At 34.2% G+C, this 19,085-nt stretch overlaps 1 protein-coding gene across 2 annotated transcripts in view; it reads right to left on the bottom strand.

Annotated features, from left to right (window-relative positions):
* Positions 1-19,085, bottom strand: part of LOC125062479 (homeobox protein caupolican-like) — a 92,840-nt gene that overhangs the window by 44,651 nt on the left and 29,104 nt on the right. The window contains exon 1 of one of the 2 annotated variants that reach the window (XM_047668452.1): positions 4,746-5,012. The exons of the other annotated variant lie outside the window; for it this stretch is intronic. Within the exon in view, the coding sequence (XP_047524408.1) occupies positions 4,746-4,805 (60 nt within the window). The 5' untranslated portion in view covers positions 4,806-5,012. Of the gene's footprint in view, positions 1-4,745; positions 5,013-19,085 lie in introns of those variants that run through there. 2 annotated transcript variants of the gene reach the window in all.

Here is a 19,085-nt window from a genome sequence, read left to right as displayed (position 1 = left end):
TTATTGTATAGGCTAGATTGTAATTCATCTAAAGTCAAATCACTATTGTGAACTTTATTGTAGGAAAAAGAATTAAAGAAGTATGAAACGTTCAATTTATTTAAGTAATTAATGTTAAATTATAGTATTTATCGATCGCTTATATAAATGTATTCGTGTCAATGTAAGACAGAATTAACTTGCCCTTAGCTTCTGTCTAGACTACCCCCGGAGGTGGGTCGCTGATATTGGTGTCAATAAAATTAGACAGAACTAACCAGCCCCTAACTTTAGACTTAGCGATATTGATTTTCAAGAGATGACATTCTTCGTATTAACCGATATTAATGTAGCGAGCTAACTTTCGGTTAAGCATGATTAACACAGCTAGTTTAAAACATACGAGTGTGTGCCACAGAACCATACAGCTATTAAACGCCGAGCCAAATTGAATGGCCAATTTAATTCGTTCAATTAGACGGAAAATTGTTACCTGTATTGCCTTGTTTAAACTCATATGAATCGTATTGTGAAATTGCTTTGATAGCAATTGTGATTGTAACGATTAATTTTGTACCACATAGGTATATATGATTGCTGATGGGGAGGTGTACATAATAACTATGTTTTTTGAGTTTTTTGAAAGGCATTACATGTATGTATTCTATGTATATTGTGTGACAAATTTATAAATAAAATATTAACATAACTTTTATACTTAAATGTTAATAATTTGACTCTTTACGATTAGTGACAAGAATTTTTCAATGAATTTTTATATAGAATTAAAATTTCATCTACGAAGCTTTTATTAAGTTTAAAATTTAAATGTAAAAGACAACGCAATAAACCGGATAAAAATTAATCATAATTCACTTCATAACATTCAAGTTTTTCTCTAAAAGGCGTGGCGATTTTCGTGCGTCTCTTCACTTGTTTTTGTCCCTTATGGTTCACTTATGGTCTCCTATAAAGCCTATTCTTTGGAGTTTCAGACAGTTTGTTTGAAGTCCCATAACTCCTAGGCCAAACATATTTCTGCGTCTTTTTTGAAAAAAAACAACTTAAATCAAGTCCAGTATGTTACCTGAAATTTTATCAAAAGAATACTGGCAAGGACATTTAATGGCTAGTAGTATATTGAATAAGCCTTAGTACTTTATACTATTTGAACAAATAAAAATTCTACGTAAGAATGAAGGCAATGTATAAAAGCTTTCCATCAAATGCCAGAAATCCCCATCACCAATCATGTGGTTGGGTATTGGGCGTATTAAAATGGTTTTTATTAAATCGTTTAGTAAAATCTTCTAGGAATTATTGTATATAACATTAAATACACAATATTGTGCATTTCTTTCGGCCTTTTTTAATCAACATATATCTATGCTTTATCGTAATTAACACAAAAAGTGTTCTACATACTTATTACTAATTAAATCAATTGATTATATTTGATAATAAATCAGTAAAATGATTTTGCAAAGGTGCCTGCGATATCTATAGATATGTATTTAAGTGCTCTAATAACACTTTTTGTTCAAAAAGAGCCGCTACATGGCGTGTTAACCGATAATATCGATAATACTTTGATAAATGATAAGAATATACCTGAAATATCTTGTGTTGTTTATATAATAATCGAAGGCATCTAGGTTAAGGGTTGAGCGATCTTTGAAAGCTGCCTTGCGATTCTGTAACTCACTTTTCAAACTCACACAGCGGTTTTCGCAGCGGCGGTCGCTCTCAAATCACTCCCACCTTTTCAGAATGCCATATCATAAAATGACTGCTTCACGACTGATTTTAGAGCGACCGTCGATGCGACAACCGTTGAGTGAGTTACAGAATCGCAGGGCAGGGCTGCGAAGCTATCATGATCAGTTTTGTTCTAAGTCGTTGGGACAATAATTGTGGTTTGTGGGCTGCCGTCCACTCTTCGAACGATTTAGGAACATTTCTCTTCAACAATATTTAAATTTCAGTTTACATACAACCATATTGAATACACATAAGTATAATATCCGATTGGTAATTTTGGACTGCGGAGGACTTCATTCTTATACATGGATGTTACACAAATCTTTTGGAGGCTTTTACACAATTTGGAGACGGACGAAATAAGAGAAATAGGACTTAATACATAAGCATAGCATTTATTTTTAATGTTATATTATTTACAGATTAAAACATCCATAGCTCTAATAGCGATAACAATGTATTCATTACTGTAGTCTTATAAGAAATATCTTACAGTAATGATCCTACATAGTACCTACCAATGAATAATACTTATGTATTCATTTTCCGAACACCGCAGCTCGGTATGTATATTCTTGGTAATTTGTCCTTTTAAAGACACTCTTCTCTCGAAGGGCAGAGAAGGGAATAGCGCATAAAGAAGAAAAGAAAAATTTATATAAGTTAGAGCCAATACGCTAGGGAAAAATAATAGCGAAGAGAAATTACTCTTGACATTTCTATATAATACCTGTATTATATTTCCAGGCTACTACTATTACTAATACAGCAAGTGTATTCTTTGTTCTTATAATCTTTAGTCGGACTGAAGTGTGGCGCATCTTACTGCGTAGTAATATTATAAACGCGAAAGTTTGTAAGTATGGATGGATAGTATATATATAGTTTAACTACTCTTTACGTAAAAACTACTGAATGGATTTTAATGAAACTTTACAATAATATAGCTAATACATCAGAATAATACAGGCTACAATTTATAAAGATAGTGAATTGTCCAAATTATCAAGTAAGCAGGAAAACATCTCCCATCGGCGAGCTATTCTTGCGAGCGCTGCCAAAACCGCTATAGTTACACATATGTAATGTATGATGGAAATATTTATCTTAAATAGTCCTACAAAAAAGCCAGTCATAGTATATATCTATGTCTTATGTGTAAGCCATTATAGCCAAAATAGTGAACCATAACTACAATAAAAATTGACAATTTATTTAAAATGCGCTTCGCATTCGCTAGTAATAAATTGATTTCTAAATGAAAATATATACTTTTATCGCTTCTGATATTCAAAGTAGATAAAATATCTCGCTACATCATTTGGGCAAATACAATTTTAATCCTGCGCAGACAACGTCGCGGCACCAGGTCGTAAATAATAAACTATAGCATCTTTAGATGATCTGACGTTTGGCGCATAAATAATAAATCGTCAGTATTTGGTCGTTAGTATTTCCGATTAATACATAACTATAAAAAAATATTGTTTGTTGTTGTCACGTCATAGCTGTGACTTGAACTCTAGACCACGATTGAGACCTAGACCATCCCAGCTCTTACCCGGTAAATGCAGTTTAAAGACTTATATCTGGACTTTCAAACGAAAATATTTAATTCAAGCCAACAGTTCTTGAGGGCATTGAAATTTTTTACATATATCTTTTTTTTAATAAAATCCAAATCAACATTTATTTATTACCATTGGTAAATATACCTATGGACTTCAATATTTAAAGAAAGAAAGACCTAAGTTTACTACCCGTTCCCAAATTAAGTGAGAAAAACTGACAATAAACTCTCCGCTACTCTTTTTAATTGCCAAGTTTAGCAATATGCCATCTTTGGTTTTTAGACATTATTTAATGTTTGAAATAACAAAATAGTCTTTAACTAATGAATTCAGTCTTTAATAATATTATAATAAATACGATTTAAATTATTAATATTTCTGGTTTGCGTATGTAGAGATTTTGTTTAATTAATAAATATTTGTTTATAGGTACTTTACGTTGCGTTGCGGATCCAATTCTACGCCAGCATTGTTTTTATTTCACGTCATAAATTAAAATATAATTGTCTATCGGATAACCATATATTTACGTATCAAATTATGCGTAATAATCCTTCTTAAAGGAATAATTAGAAATCTGTAACTTAATTTTAATAAAACCTTCTTAAGACTATTGCTATGTGTATAATAATCCTCTTTCTATATTTCCATAAGTATGTACAAAGAGATTACTACTAGACTCTATGGAAAAAGTAAGTAAATTAATGTTACAGTACATAGTTAAAACCTTATTTTTATTATAAAGGATAAAGGATACGGTAATAATTAAAAAACAGGTCAAGTTAACTCTTTAAGTACCTAATTGTAAACCTAAAAAAAAATCTGCTTACAAAATATTCACCTGTCACCTGCCCGACGGCAATTGTACAACTGTATATTGTTAAATAATACTAAATATAATATATAGTCATTATTTAATATAGTAAAACATTCTTAGGTTTAAAATCAGCTAATAAATAACCTATATTTTGTTAATTATTATTCATTTCAGTTATGTAATTTGAGGAATTTATTCATCAAACTATTTCTCAGTGTATTTTAATATTGTAATTTTGTTAAATAAAACGTAACGTAACGTTAAATATGAATTCTGGAGATATGTCTACATATATTTAAAAAGGATTTAGATTTATTATATATATATTATATTTATTATAACGTGTTACCTACTCTTAATACTTACACCCTTATTTGGTTATAACTTAATAAGTTGTACGCAATAGGATTAACTTAAAATTAGGTAAGTTTAACGCATTAATTAAGTACCTTGTTAAATGAAATAAAAGGAAGTACCCATTCCGGTTTCTGTTTACAATACTTTAGAATAAACTGAGTTATATTTCCTTCTTTAACTGGAACCTGTTTTCTTTTGTTTTTCTGCTTTAAAGGTTACATAGGGACTTTATGATATGAAATAAGTAATCTAGTTGGTACCTGCGAGGCGGGCGGGTATGAGTAGCCGAACTGTGCGTATGCTGCCATAGGGACGATCATATGGGCGGCTTCACAATACACTGTCTCTCAAAGTCTATTCACGGACGGTAAGTCTATGTTAATATATCACAGTTTAAAAGCGCGGTGGGTTGCGCGCCGCCAACCGCGCGTCAGGGTAAATCACGCACTCGCATCCCGGTTCCTTTCGCTCGATCGACGAACACGTTCGCACGACCAACTCTTAACACAGACTGGCGCGCGGCAGACCGTAAACGCCCCTCCACTGAAGGAATCAACTATCTAAGCCGCGCCTTCGAGGCGGGGTCTGATAATATCCACCAATCGACGAACGAATCGTCCATCCTTTTCAGACCGATGGAAACTTGGATTGCTTTAAATAGCCCCTTTGGACGTAGGCCACGCCTCCTTTAGCCAACCCTATGTTTGAGGTGGGGGGGAGGGGTGAAGGAAAAAGTGGTGGAGTAGGAGTGATGTTTATGGGTTTTCGGCGACGTAGAGTGTACGACGAGCAAGCCAATCTGTACTGGCAAAAAAACAAGTCGATCGGACAAGTTTTTTCACGTTGTCAGATGGTATAGCGAATCTTGTGTTTATGTCTATAGCGGAAATGATAAGAGAACAAAAGGTAATGTTTTCGATAAATGACGCTTATCACGTTGATAATGCATTATGAATGTTTTATCGGAAATACACACATCTGAGGGTGTTTTGTGTGTTGACATTACAATTTATAGGTTACTAGCAGTCTCGGTAGGTATATATATATTCAGACATTTTTTTAAGTTTGGGAATTCAAAATTAAAACGTTAAAGATTTTTGGATTTTCGAACTTTAATAAATACACGCTTTGTTAGATAAATTCTGGATATGATTCTTGAATTTGGCGTGGTTATATCAAAATCAAAATAAAAAAGGCAGGCATATTCGTTAGTTATAAAATACCGATTAGGTAGGTAATCGACACTTAGGGGTCCTGACAGCTGATGTCTGTTTTAGAATACTTTTTTATATTTTTTATTGGACAATTCACACCAATTGACCTAGTTCCACGCTAAGCTGGTGAAGCTTGTGTTATGGATACTAGGCAACGGATATACATACATATTATAGATAGATAGACATATAAATACATATTTAAACACCCAAGACCTAAGCACAACACCAAATGCTCATCACATCGATGTTTGTCTCAGCCGGGGATTGAACCCGGGACCCATGGATTCGCAGTCAGGGGTACTAACCACTAGACCAATGAGCCGTTACCGTTACTAGGTAGGTAGGTAATACCTAATAAATAAATATTAAACCTTAATCTTATTACCTAAAGTAATTTTAATTTTACCTGCACATATACTTTGTTTAAATATATTTACTACATATGAAACTAGTTTTATTAAAAACCAAGTTGGTGGCGCTACAACCCTCAGCTTTACCTGAGATTTTAGTCTGTGCCACACACAGGATATTTTTTTTAAATATTCGATGCGCTTTTCGATATCATTCCCGATAAGTAATAATTGTATACCTATGTCACCGTAAAATTGTAAACACCGTTACATTGTAATCTATCTCGCGAGATTATAAACTGTCGAAAGATTGTGAACCTCAACGAACTGCTTACAATTTAACGTATTATTATTCGGTAGTTATATGAAATTGTTGGAAAGTAAAATTAATCTGTAATTGACCAAAGAAGTTTGAATGATAACTAAATTAGTGTAGTACTATCTACCGAATAATAATACGTTAAATTGCAAGCATTACGCTGAGGTTCACAATCTTTCGACAGTTTATAATCTCGCGAGATAGATTACAATCTAACGGTGTTTACAATTTTACGTTAACATATACATAGCACGCACAATTGGAACGCACAAGTTTGGGGGTGACTGGTGAAACTTACAAGCTGAAAAGATATTTGCCGACGTGCGTCTTAAAATGTTTGTGGTCATAATTTCACTTAAAGTTCAGTTTCGTTACAATATATTAAATTTATTTGCCTTTGTGTCTCAAACTCCTATTATTATCAAAAATCAGCTGACCTGAAATTCTTTCTCGAAAACGTTGCTACCTCCCGTACTATATGAGGGACTCTACATTTTGTTGTGGTAAAGCTCAAAGCTCGACGCGGCCGCAGTTGTTTTGCCTGCATTCAATAGATGGCGCCATAAAAATGGCTCTCAACCTAGTCTTTAAATTTATTTTTACTTAATTAAAAATCTCGTCAGTAAAGATATCATTTGTAAGACATTATACTCTTTAATTATATTAAGTAACTATTCAAACTCATCTAATCAAAACAATTATATATAAATGTCGTAATATAATACTCTTATAATTATATATCCAACACACAAATGCACAAAACAGAAGAACAATAAAAACAATAACTAACCTTAAAATATAATAACTAAGATATATTATTAAAAGGAGTCCCTTTAGGCAAGGTTCCGAAGATACTGACAGCGTTCCCCCTTTGAATCGCTAGACTAATTTTTTTTCGTGGTAGCTGCGGAGCTGCCAGCTCTTCGGTCTCCTGCGATGTCGACTAACCTTTTTGATATTTCCTTAAGGTTATGTTTTAAGGTAAGTTATTTTTCTTCTGTTTTGTGCATTTGTGTGTTGGATATATTATAATTATATTAATTTTTTTATATAATACATTGTAAGATGCATTGATCGTTATAATATGTTCAATATAAAAGAAGAATTAAGATAGCATTTCTATGTAATACTCGTACCTATATGAAGTTGTTTCCCTACTTCATAAGTCAGACACAACAAACCAAAAATACTCTCCAAACACCAGATCTTTGCGCCTTTAATTTCTTCAATATCTTAGTAGTCAAACAAAGTGTTCAGCTAGCTAATATGTATATAATTTTTATTAAACAATAATTTTAACATTACATTATATTAGCATGCTAAACTCTTTCGATTACAAAATGGTTTTTCGAATACATTTAATTACCACATGAAAATAGGTGATAAACGCTGTATACAGCCTTAACAAATGTATGCAACGATACATTATAATTATGCACGATATAATGAGCCCTGTTCGGACTGTAATTAGAATAAAATTACATTATACAATTAGTATTGCCGTTAGCGTACTTATTATTAAAAGATTACTGATAAGTTCTTGAATGCGAAGCTCCCATGATACATTTTTAAACGTTTTATATATGGTAGGGGCCAACGAGCCTACTAAAGTATATGTACCTACTTATGTTAGTTGGTGCGTTGCCGACCTTATATAAAAATTATTATAGTATCAATTCAAAATTGATTGACGGTGGAAGGGTGAAGGGTTATATTTTTTCGAGATGAAATAAAAAAACGAGTGGAGCATGACGTTCAGACCCGAGCGGTAACGCAAGTTCGGCTCTGTACATCGAAAGCAAACAACGTATATGGCGAGAGAACGTTGAGGTGTTTGTTACCGCGGCTAATAAATGGTCTACCAAATAACATAATAGATTGCCTAACGCCAACCAACATAAACAGCAAATTAAAAAACTACTTTTATATGCATTTGTCGCGCTCCTAAACAAGACTGCTATGGTTACATTAATACAAACCACAGCGGTTTTCAAATGTAACTTATTATTATTGTATTATATTTTTTTTGTAAAATAAAGAAATTAAAAAAAAATTTATTTATGGCCCTCCTTTAAAAGCTATCCAGATAAAAACTCACAAATCACATAAAAATTACGCTAGCTGAATTGAATTTCGAATCTATAAAGGTCATGCAACGTATCTTGGCATGACTCTGAGGTGCCAAAAACTAACACAGACACGGTGCACGCTTATCTCTCTCTCTCTTATAACTACACTCTCAAATACATGCGCAAACACACCCATTCACATACACTAAATGTCTTATAAGACTTGTGTTTGATTAGCTGAAACGCTAAACCTACTTTTTTCTCAAAAAACTGTTTTAAACATGTACCATGTACCACTGAATAATTGTTATCTAGTTACCCACAACATAGGGCCTTCCTAGTGTGGGCGAACTAACGATCTATGAATTTATTCACAAGTCATTTGTCATGAAATTAAAACTGTTTATTGTATCTTAAATAATCAAAAGAAAATACCAATGCTTGATTAAAATAAACAATTTTTTTGTAATTTTTTGTCTCAAGCGTAAGTAGTCTGTCTATACCTACTTCCCTAACTATCTGCCGAATTATGTTTAAGCTGTGATGAAAAGGGTCACTATTTAGTTAAAATAATGCAATTGTTTTCTTTACAAAAATAGGGCTGGTATTTAAAATATAATTTGTGCTTACAAAGTTAAATTTAATTAAATTGCTTTGTATTTTGTATCAAATATAACATTCACAGAGAGGATTCATTGGAATGAGCGATACCCTTAAATTAAACACAATTACTAAAGAATATGTTTATCTATTCGAAAAACTGAAGATAACGAGTGTCAGTTTGATGGCAAAGTAGTGTAAAATCAACAGATACTATAGATTAGCTTATGGAAGACCAGCCTTGCAATTCTGTAACTCACTTTTCGAACTCACACAGCTGTTTTCACAGCGGCGGTCGCGCTCAAATCAGTCGTAAAGCAGTCATTTTATGATTTGGCATTCTGATAAACAATAAACTACAAGGAGGGATCCTTAGATCGAAAAGTGAGTTACAGAATCGCAAGGCTGTACACTGTGCGCTGTACAAGCGTATGTATAACTTACAACTATATACGAACCTACTTAAAAAATATTTATAACGCTTTATAACGCATGTATTGCCACTGGTTTCACGTAATTATTACTTTAATAAAGCATGTGTATCGAACAGACACGCAACTGCACTCGGCATTCATATGGAATATTTAATTCTAATAACACGATTTCCTTTAAAATCTCTTACTCCAAAATGCACTCAAATATTGCTTTGTATTATGAATTAAATGTAATGTAGTATTTACTCTTCACTTTAAACCTTAGTCTGTGTTTTCAATATGATTGTGTCAACTGTCAACTGTCAAATTTTCAGCACCACTATTCTTTAGGCGCGGTGATGCCTTGTATCAGTTAGAAGATTTTTTTTTATGGCTCTGGCACGATTTGTGCATTAGCCAGCGTCAAGTATAGGATTTTTTATAATTCGTGCTAGTCTTTAGAAATTCGACAGTGTCCTCCATGTACGGTTTTAGGCACTCGCCCGGTACCGCACAACCCTCCCAAAGGCCGAGAACAAATTTAAATTAAATTAAAACTTGCCCTCGAACCGGGAATCGAACCCGGTACCCCTCACCTAGCTGAGAAATCGTTTTATTTCTTCAATTTGTTTCACACATTCATTGTTATAGTTGGGTATTAAGCTCATAATTTAAAGACTCGTATATATCAGGTTATTTAATTACACAAAGGGTATGGAGATATCTATCTGATTGATGTGTGTGATCTACGAGTGCGACTAAATACGACTCGTTTTTGGGTTTTCGAAGTCAGTTAAGCAATTTTTTTTTTGCACAGTAAAAAAAATAGTTTTTTTCAAATTTCCAACACACAAATGTACACTATTTAAAATATTCTTAAATAATAAAAAAAATGTAAATACGAAATTAAAACTCATTTTCTAAAGTTTGGTCTCTGTGGCAGTGTACCTTTATTGCTGTCATTTCCTCGCTGTATTGCGATACTAATTTTGTATTGGTATTTTCGTTGGTCGATATTTTATTTATATAAAAGAATAATAATCTAGTAAAAATACGATTCTCTGAGTAGGTACGTACGGATAATCATCAATCTCTTTGCAATGTATCACAATTTCATACAAACAGTGCTACTTTATAAAAAGGTTTTAATTTAGTATATATATAGAGTTTATTATAAAAAACATCGTGATATCTCGAGCAATGCTTGAACGGAGTATGAAAAATATCCAAAACCCTAAATAGCCTGCATCATAAGCACACCCCACATACACACCCTCACACACATACCTACCCGTGTCACCATCACACAACACACTAGAATTAGGTATTTAGTTAAAGGTATTTAATATTATTATTAAACCTTTCTAAGTTTCATATTTGTTTAAACATTTTTGGAAATAATTCCATCTTTAGTATGATTGTATTAAGTTATATACAATTAAAGCTGTAGGAAATAAATAAATACAAAATCGCTAATAGTGGTCATACGGCCGGCCTATAAGTCATCACATAATTACTTCATTTTGTCTAACGAGGCTTATTATTCTGTAAAAATGTTTTACTAACCCAACAATAAAAACCGAATATTAATTTTTACACGTAGGCTCACCAGCCTTTAAGTGACACTATGAACTCGCAGGTCCGTTGCCGGCCGTGTAGGAATCGGAAACAGCTTGGACAGTGCGAGGTAAATAGGATCAACCCACAACCAATTATTGTATCTACGGTAGTGTAGACAATTCATCCCTATTATTATTATAAAAGGTTGTACAGTTTAACACATTAACATTAAATTGGAATATGAGAGGACAGATAAATCCAAAAATCAATCTCGAAAAATGGAGCACACTACATTCTGAACCAATATGACTTAGGATCCTTCGAGAAAAGAGCGTACCAATTCTTAAAAGGCAATGCGAGTGTCTATGTATCACTGAAAAAAAAAGAAATCCTTGGTTGTTCGAAACTTACGTGGGATTGAAAAGTTTTCTTTGAAGGTTTTTATGGAGAAATAAATTGGAAAAATAAAAATAATCAAACCTGTTTTACATCATTACTTGAAACACTACTTTTATCTCCTACAAAGTATGTTATAAAAACAGTTCATAGGCCCAACATGAGCTTCAATGTCCCTTTACCACGTCACGCGTATCTTTACATCTCATTCCCAAAGGACACAACAAAAAAAAGTTTTTCTCACTAATTGCATATCCCTGGTCTAGTATCAACACATCCGATCGCTCTACGAACGAGATTTCACTAACCGCTAACGGAAAAACTACTCTGTACACATGTAATAAAGTCGATTTTCAATAAATGTATCATCGCATGGCGCCAAGACATCTGTCATCGTTAATAACAAGCAATTTGAGCCAATTTCGCATTTTTGGAATACGACGCGCTCATGCGTCGCTCTCGCAGGAAGTTGATAAAAACAAATACTAAATAATGCGTTTGACAATGTCAAGTTTTTGTTGAGACTAACAAGCGCCTGCGCATGGAAGACATTAGTGGGTCGGGTAAGTTATTATCTATGTCAGAATAATGTGAAGCAGTACAATTAACTCTTGTGAAGGAAGATATCGTGAGGATATGCGGCAGTTAATTAAAAGAAGAATAAGATACCGACTCTTATTTCCATTTTAACAATAAATATAATTCTAGCCGCTAGAATTACCAAACCCTGGGTTCGGGTCCACGCTAGAATCTAGCGGCACTGTAGATCCTGGGACTTGGATAGTTTCATTAAACTATTTTATTAAACCAAATCTGAGTCCGACACACTTCATCTGTCTTAGCTCGATTAATTTGTAATGGTTTTCGATGATTTCCTTCCCAATTTCTTAATTTTACCTTAGGATCTAAAATCCCGAAGATTTTAGTGTAATATAACTACTCATAGCATGTTCTGTCATAGCTGGAAGCGGTTGCTAATTATTGCGTGAAGTTCGCGTTTGCGTGAACGAACGTTGGAAAACGCTTAGATATTTATGAACACATGTTGGTACATAATTAATTTTTACGATACATCTGATAAGCTGTCGCTCGCTATATCTAACAAATAGTTGGACGCGGCTGATGCACTATAGTAATTGGAAGCTTTAGTTTCGGATAACGGTGATTTGTTCCTAAAATACCTTAATGCAAAAGTTTTTTAAATGTTTAAAAAAAACTTAGACATAAAGAATGGAACCAAACAGAGCAATTAAAACATATGTAGACGGTGAGAAAAGTCATATGAATCATCATAAGGACAGGTACTGCTGGTACAGTAGAGAATTAAACGAAGATAGAGAAGGAGTTAGGCGAAAGGGGCTAGAAAGTGAATTCCATAGCGTCACTGCGGAGACCCTATTTCGCCAAGAATGGAAGAGTTATGTTACGGGGTTTCAAATATATCGGAATATAAATGAATCCCGTTGACTATTTTGAGGTAAGAAGGAGATTTTTTATTGAAGATACCATCCGTATTTAAGAGATGGAGAGCGTGGGACTTTTTTTATGTACCCAATAGGAGGCAAACTGGCAGGAGGCTCGAAAGTGCGTTGCCGACCTTTCGAGAATTGGTACGGTCTTGAAGGACCCTAAGTCGATTTGTTTCGGAAATACTTCAGTGGGCAACTGGTTCCACATAGTGGTGGTGCGCGGAAAAACTGCCTTAGAATACGCTCAGCTGTTGTGGAACGACGGACGTCGAGGCGACGGATGGTACTTAGCAATAATGCTTAATTATAATAAATGTATCAAATCCAACTATAATGTCCTATGCCCTTTGATGGGGCAAGTCTATACCCCTTAAGGACATAGGACCAAAATCGTGTTCGGCCACCGACGGATTTCTTTCACTATTCTGAATGAATTGCTCAAAAAGCACACTGAGAAAGATTTTTCTTATAGAATACGTAAACGAGCCGACGGGACGCTCACATAGTGCAGTCATGGACAGCCATATTTAGTGGGTGCGTTGCCGGCCTTTGAGGGTGGATACTCTTTGAACAATCGTATCTCTCAGGGAAGACCCCTACCGGGAGTCGATTCGTAAATTCGCTAGTTCGTAAAAGAAAGTGTCTTGTGAAGGGGACTGTGGAAGACTTCAATAACTGCTGATGAAATTTTGATTTGATACGGCTCGTACGGTGTTGAATCGAGGCAGGAGGGTTTAACTCTTCAGAGCACTCTCCATAGTACACTTTGTAGAATACGGAATATCTCTGTGTAGAGAGAGGGAGAATCAAGCCGATCAGTATTACGTTGGAGATTCACAATTCGACAAGCCCCCGAATTTGGTCAAAAGGAAGAAGCTTGTATGTGACTATATTGTGTTCTATTTCGTATATATTAAAATCTGCGCGAGCATTATTTCACTCAGTATTGCACACCGTCTGTATTGTATAAGCCAGAAGAAGGCCAATTCTACACTTTCCTTTAGAAAGAAGGTAAAATCACAAACACCGATAATGAACTAGTATAGTTAAGGACTTGACAAAGATTAACGTATTTAAAAATTGTATAATTGAGTGGCTATTATAAATTTTATAATAAAAACATAAACTCATACTTCGATATTCGATCACTGATACATCATTGGCTAATTGAGGGAGACATGACCAAATTGTACTAATTTAACTATCCGAAAAATCCATCAAAATTAAAACAAAGTTGTATATACTATTATGAAAGTTCTCAATTCAACTAAATGATTGATTTCAAATGTTATCGCTTTATTTTGAATTTAATATTTAGTAGTAATCATGACAATACAGTATTCACAATTTTCTTAACCTATATAAATATGAAAATAATAAAAAGAAAATTAAAACAAAATTAAAAAGTTTGGTCCCTGTGGCAGTGTGTGTACCAACGCTGGTAGCATTTCCTTGCTGTATTGCCATATATATTCGTTGAGCGAGGAAAGCACCAGCTCTGGGGTCACCGGTACTATCTACCAGGCGCCAACTTTAATTTAGTCTACTCCAATGGGAACAATTGAAGTTGAAGGAAAAATTTAACCGCTTATTATTTTCCGCCTGTTCTGCCTTTTTTATAATGAATATTACTATAAATATTTTGCACGAAAAAATGGGATAATGTTAATATCCAGAGGGATACATATGCTTGTAGGCACATCGTGTTTATTCGTTGATTAAACATACGCGGCCGCAATGCGTATGCAAGCCGACGGACATATTACCAGGGCTCGAATTCTGATTGTTTAGAGAATTTATTACCCCCGTGCCTTGTACAGTTAATTGAATTCGCCTGTAGAATAGGCACTGGCTGAATTGCGTTGCGAGCGTTTATCGTGTCTTCTCAGTGCGTGGTCCGGCCGCCATTTTTGTTTCTGTTTTGGTTATTAGAATTTGAATTTCGAATAAGATATAGATTACATTTCTACGTATCTGTATTTTGCGTCGTCGGTGTTATATTAGAAAATGTCGTTTATTATTTATTTAAAATCACTTAAAGGATTAAATTATAATTGAGAAGCGACGGCTTATAAATATTTTCCAGCTAAGAAATAAACTTTTAAGACTGTACGTATAAAATAGAAGACAATAAGTAATGTAATAGAAATCTTTTGTTTAGAGTGTTTATAATATTAACCCACACATAATAATTACAATTAAAAATGGATAATTAAAATAAATTTAATTAGTCTGCTCCCTATAGTAAAGGGTTTAGTTAATGTTTTTGGGGCTAAGTGTAAATTTATAACTCAGTGTATTTTTAGTTATCAAATAATTTGTCAGAACTAAACCAACTTATCTCGTACACAAATAAACAATTAAAATATGTCCTCATTTGTCCATGTTAATCAAAATGGTCTATCAATTAATTATTTGGACATATCTTTAACATCGATATCATTAATTTTATCAAGTCAACGCTCATTATCTCTGAACGTTACATATTTTTTCATTGTTTATTAAAGTGGTCATTAATCATTGTACACAAGCACTTAGTCGAGATTTTAAGATAGTTTCCCTTATTAAATAATGATAGAAAATCTATTTGTAAGTTTTTAATTAGAGAGTGGAAAATATAGTTACCTACTAATTACTGGGTGGTGAAACGTAAAACAACTTCATTTGAATTTTAACCGTCGCGTCGTAAAATAAAGGAGTTTGGTTTCGATGTACCGTTTTGTTGATCGAATTTGAGGTGTTACAAGATACAACCAATGGCTTAAATAGTTTTTCTGCTACTAACGATATCTGAGCAGTGATGGCCAATTGACTTCAGCGTGCGACTCTCATCCCTGAGGTCGTAGGTTCGATCCCCGGCTGTGCACCAATGGACTTTATTTTTATGTGCGCATTTAACATTGTGAAGGAAAACATCGTGAGGCATGTCGGTTTCCTCACGATGTCTTAGACCCAAAAAGTCGACGGCGTGTGTCAGGCACTGAAGGTTGATCACCTACTTGCCTATTACATTGCAAAATGATCATGAAACAGATTCAGAAATCTAAGGCCTAGACATAAAGAGGTTGTAGCGCCACTATTTCTAAGAATCAGTTTATAAAAGAAAATCTAGCTTGTTGTATGTTTCACTTAAACACATACACACACAACACGGCCATTTTGTATACACACTAATTAATTGTTTAGAATGTTTGGTAAAATAATAGGGAAATTTTGGAATGTAAGTTCATCACCAAGTTGCTAGTTTTTATATTCATAGATCTTACTTCTGGGACCTCTGCGACCTTTATTAATTAACACCAGCTACGAGATAATGGAAACAGCTTCGTAATTACATCTCCAAATGTAACATAAATCTTACTATAGTGAAAGGATTTTAATATTATGTTTCTTAAATACAAACTATTATTATTTTTGGAACGAAGTTCCTTATCGCGCGTCGTGAAAGGGGGCTAGATGGAAAAAATTCTTACGAAAAGTTGTCACGACACTTTTTTGCTGTTTGCTATTGTAATACACCGGTTCTCGTCCGATCACGGAAGTCAAGCAACGTCGGGCGAGGTCAGTACTTGGATGGGTGACCGCCTGGGAACACCTCGTGATGTTGGCTTTTTTTGGTCGTAAGATTGGTGTCGAGAAAATCTATCATACTGTTATGATACCAATTAACATATAAATTAATCGAAAGGAATTTCGTTCCATCCGTATGTCCCTTGACACCTCTAAAGTTTTTTCTACTAAGTATTATTATATACATTCATTTTCTTTCTTTTGTGGTCTCTGGCAGAATGACCAGCGCTGTGGTACAGTCTGCTCCTCAGTATAATGCTGAGCCAGGGCCAATTACAACGACAGCACACACGCATTACACACTTGAATCTCACCGAGAGGAAAAAGGGATTTTTTTTATATCTCTCATTATATTTTTTTTCTCTTTGATTATTGTTATTATGTGTGTGTGTGTTTTTAGTAATACATGTTATGTGTATGTCATTAATATGTCGGTCGCTCACTTACTATACGTTTTCTTTTACAAATAAAAGTACGAAAATACTACTTTCCAGGAAACATATTATTTTTTCCAAATGCTGTATATTGCGGTGAACAATTTTACGCTACGATTTTTTTTAATTATATTTTCGTAAGCATATTCTTTGCATTTAAACCATCGGTTTATGACTATTAAATTTAATACAAGTGAAATTTAATACAGGTTACTATGTCGATAATATTAAGTAATTAAAATTCATTTTCATGTTGTAAGATAACATTTTCCTTAAACGTGTACACCTGTTTTCAGACATGTTAAGTTCCTCGGTACCTCACTTATTTGTAATAATAAAAATTTCTACTTTTATGGTCGCAAAACACGTTCAATAACGTCTTCATATCTGAATCAAAAATATGTTTTGTTAGACAAACAAGGCGAGGAATAAAAAATTAAATTAAATAAAACTATATGAGTGAGACTGACACTAAACCAACAGTTTTTGTTTGAAAATTCTTTACAATTCGTAAAGCGAAACGTTTCCCTCAACTTATAAACAATTTAATTACGCCAAGAAATGTTAAATTAGGTACCACTTTGTAATTTCAATCTTCAGCCTAGAACGTATTGATTCATACATCCTAAACCTCACAGTCTATTTTCTTAGATAGCAAACTTACTGCTTGCCCTAGAAATTCGACCGTGCCCTCCCAAAGGCAGAGAACAAATTTAAATTTATAGAAATAAATTTGCGCTCCGACCGGGAATCGAACCCTCGCCTAGCGGACACTTAATAAGACCGCTTGGCTATGAGGCTCTTTTTTAATTACGCCAATCTTAAGGGCCTATCCCGGCACGAATTGCAGTGTCAGTGTCTCGGGGTGGACTGCGGGGCGCAGTGGAGAGCTGGAGCACTGAGGCGCGCCGGCCCGTAATAACAATAAGTTATGTAAAACAATAAATTAATGTAATTTTATCAATTTTTTTCTGAAATGGATTATTTGGCATGCGATAAAATATATAGTGTAAATTTCAAAATCATGTTCTATATACATTTTCGTCATAAAATGAATTCAAAGTGTCAAAAATTTACTATGTTTGGATTTTTTTCCATCGAGCGAAGTTATTTAAATCGTGTATCGATCTTTCAAAATGGATACATAAACTACTCAACCCCACCATATATTTTTTCCATTTGCCCTACTTCAAGAAACGATGACGAAAAATGGAAAGAGACAATGTACTTTTTTGGAGTTTGTCGACCAGATAGATCCTTAAGTAATTCTAACTCCAACTAACCCTCAGATAGAAGTAGCCTCATATCTGTTACACGTGTTCGCTATGTTTACAGCCTTTTAGTGTTATCGTGTTCAAAATTAACATATAGTTAGCGTTTTTTTATTTATCGCCACACAATCGTTTCAGGTTCCGCTACGAGTAATTAGGTCTAAAGTTTTCAATTCAAATTTACACGTGGAATATTATCATTTAATTTATTGAATAGATACAATAGTTGAACGTGTTCGGAACTAGGCGAACAAGAGAGTTTTGGGTTAAAGTTGCTTTTTATAAAGTTTTCCATTATCATTTTAATCAAAGCCTGTTACTGCTTTATAGAAGAGCTAACAGGCAGGAGGCTCATCTGACGTTATAGGCAAACATAACAAATACGAAGAGAAAAAAAAAACATCAAAAATTATAAAAACTAAAGGAAAATTAATTTCAAAGTGTAAGGGGCGCAACTATGGATATCCAGACCTAGCTCGTTTATCCGAATGCTCAATCCGGATATCGGTGAGTTTTGGCCATAACGCGTTCTTCTAAATGGGACAAATGGTTAAGTGATACTGCCGCCTATAGACACAGACGCACTCACTCACTCGCAAGTGCGTTGCCGGCCACTTTAGAACTGGTACGCTCTTCTCGAAGATCCCTAAGGTGGAGTCAAAGTTCAGTGGTTCCATTGCAAATGCGGTACATGGAGTAGACCCTACATCTCTACGGAAGGCCAAGATAATTAGGCGATTTGAATCGCTCTTCGTTGAATACGGTCAAGTACAAGGAGCCCCCCCCCCCCAGAGAGAGGTGAGAACAGTACTCTATGCGGGGCCGAATTTGCGCTTTATAGAGCAAGCGATGGCCTGGTGAAGTACCTATTCGAATTTCTGTGCACGCCAAGCTTCTTAGAGACTAGTTTAGCTTGATTGCAAAAACCCAGA

This window comes from Pieris napi, chromosome Z (assembly GCF_905475465.1).
Source record: "Pieris napi chromosome Z, ilPieNapi1.2, whole genome shotgun sequence".
NCBI lineage: Eukaryota > Metazoa > Arthropoda > Insecta > Lepidoptera > Pieridae > Pieris > Pieris napi.
Note: the sequence above shows the minus strand (reverse complement) of the source record. Positions and strands in the feature narration are given on the sequence as shown.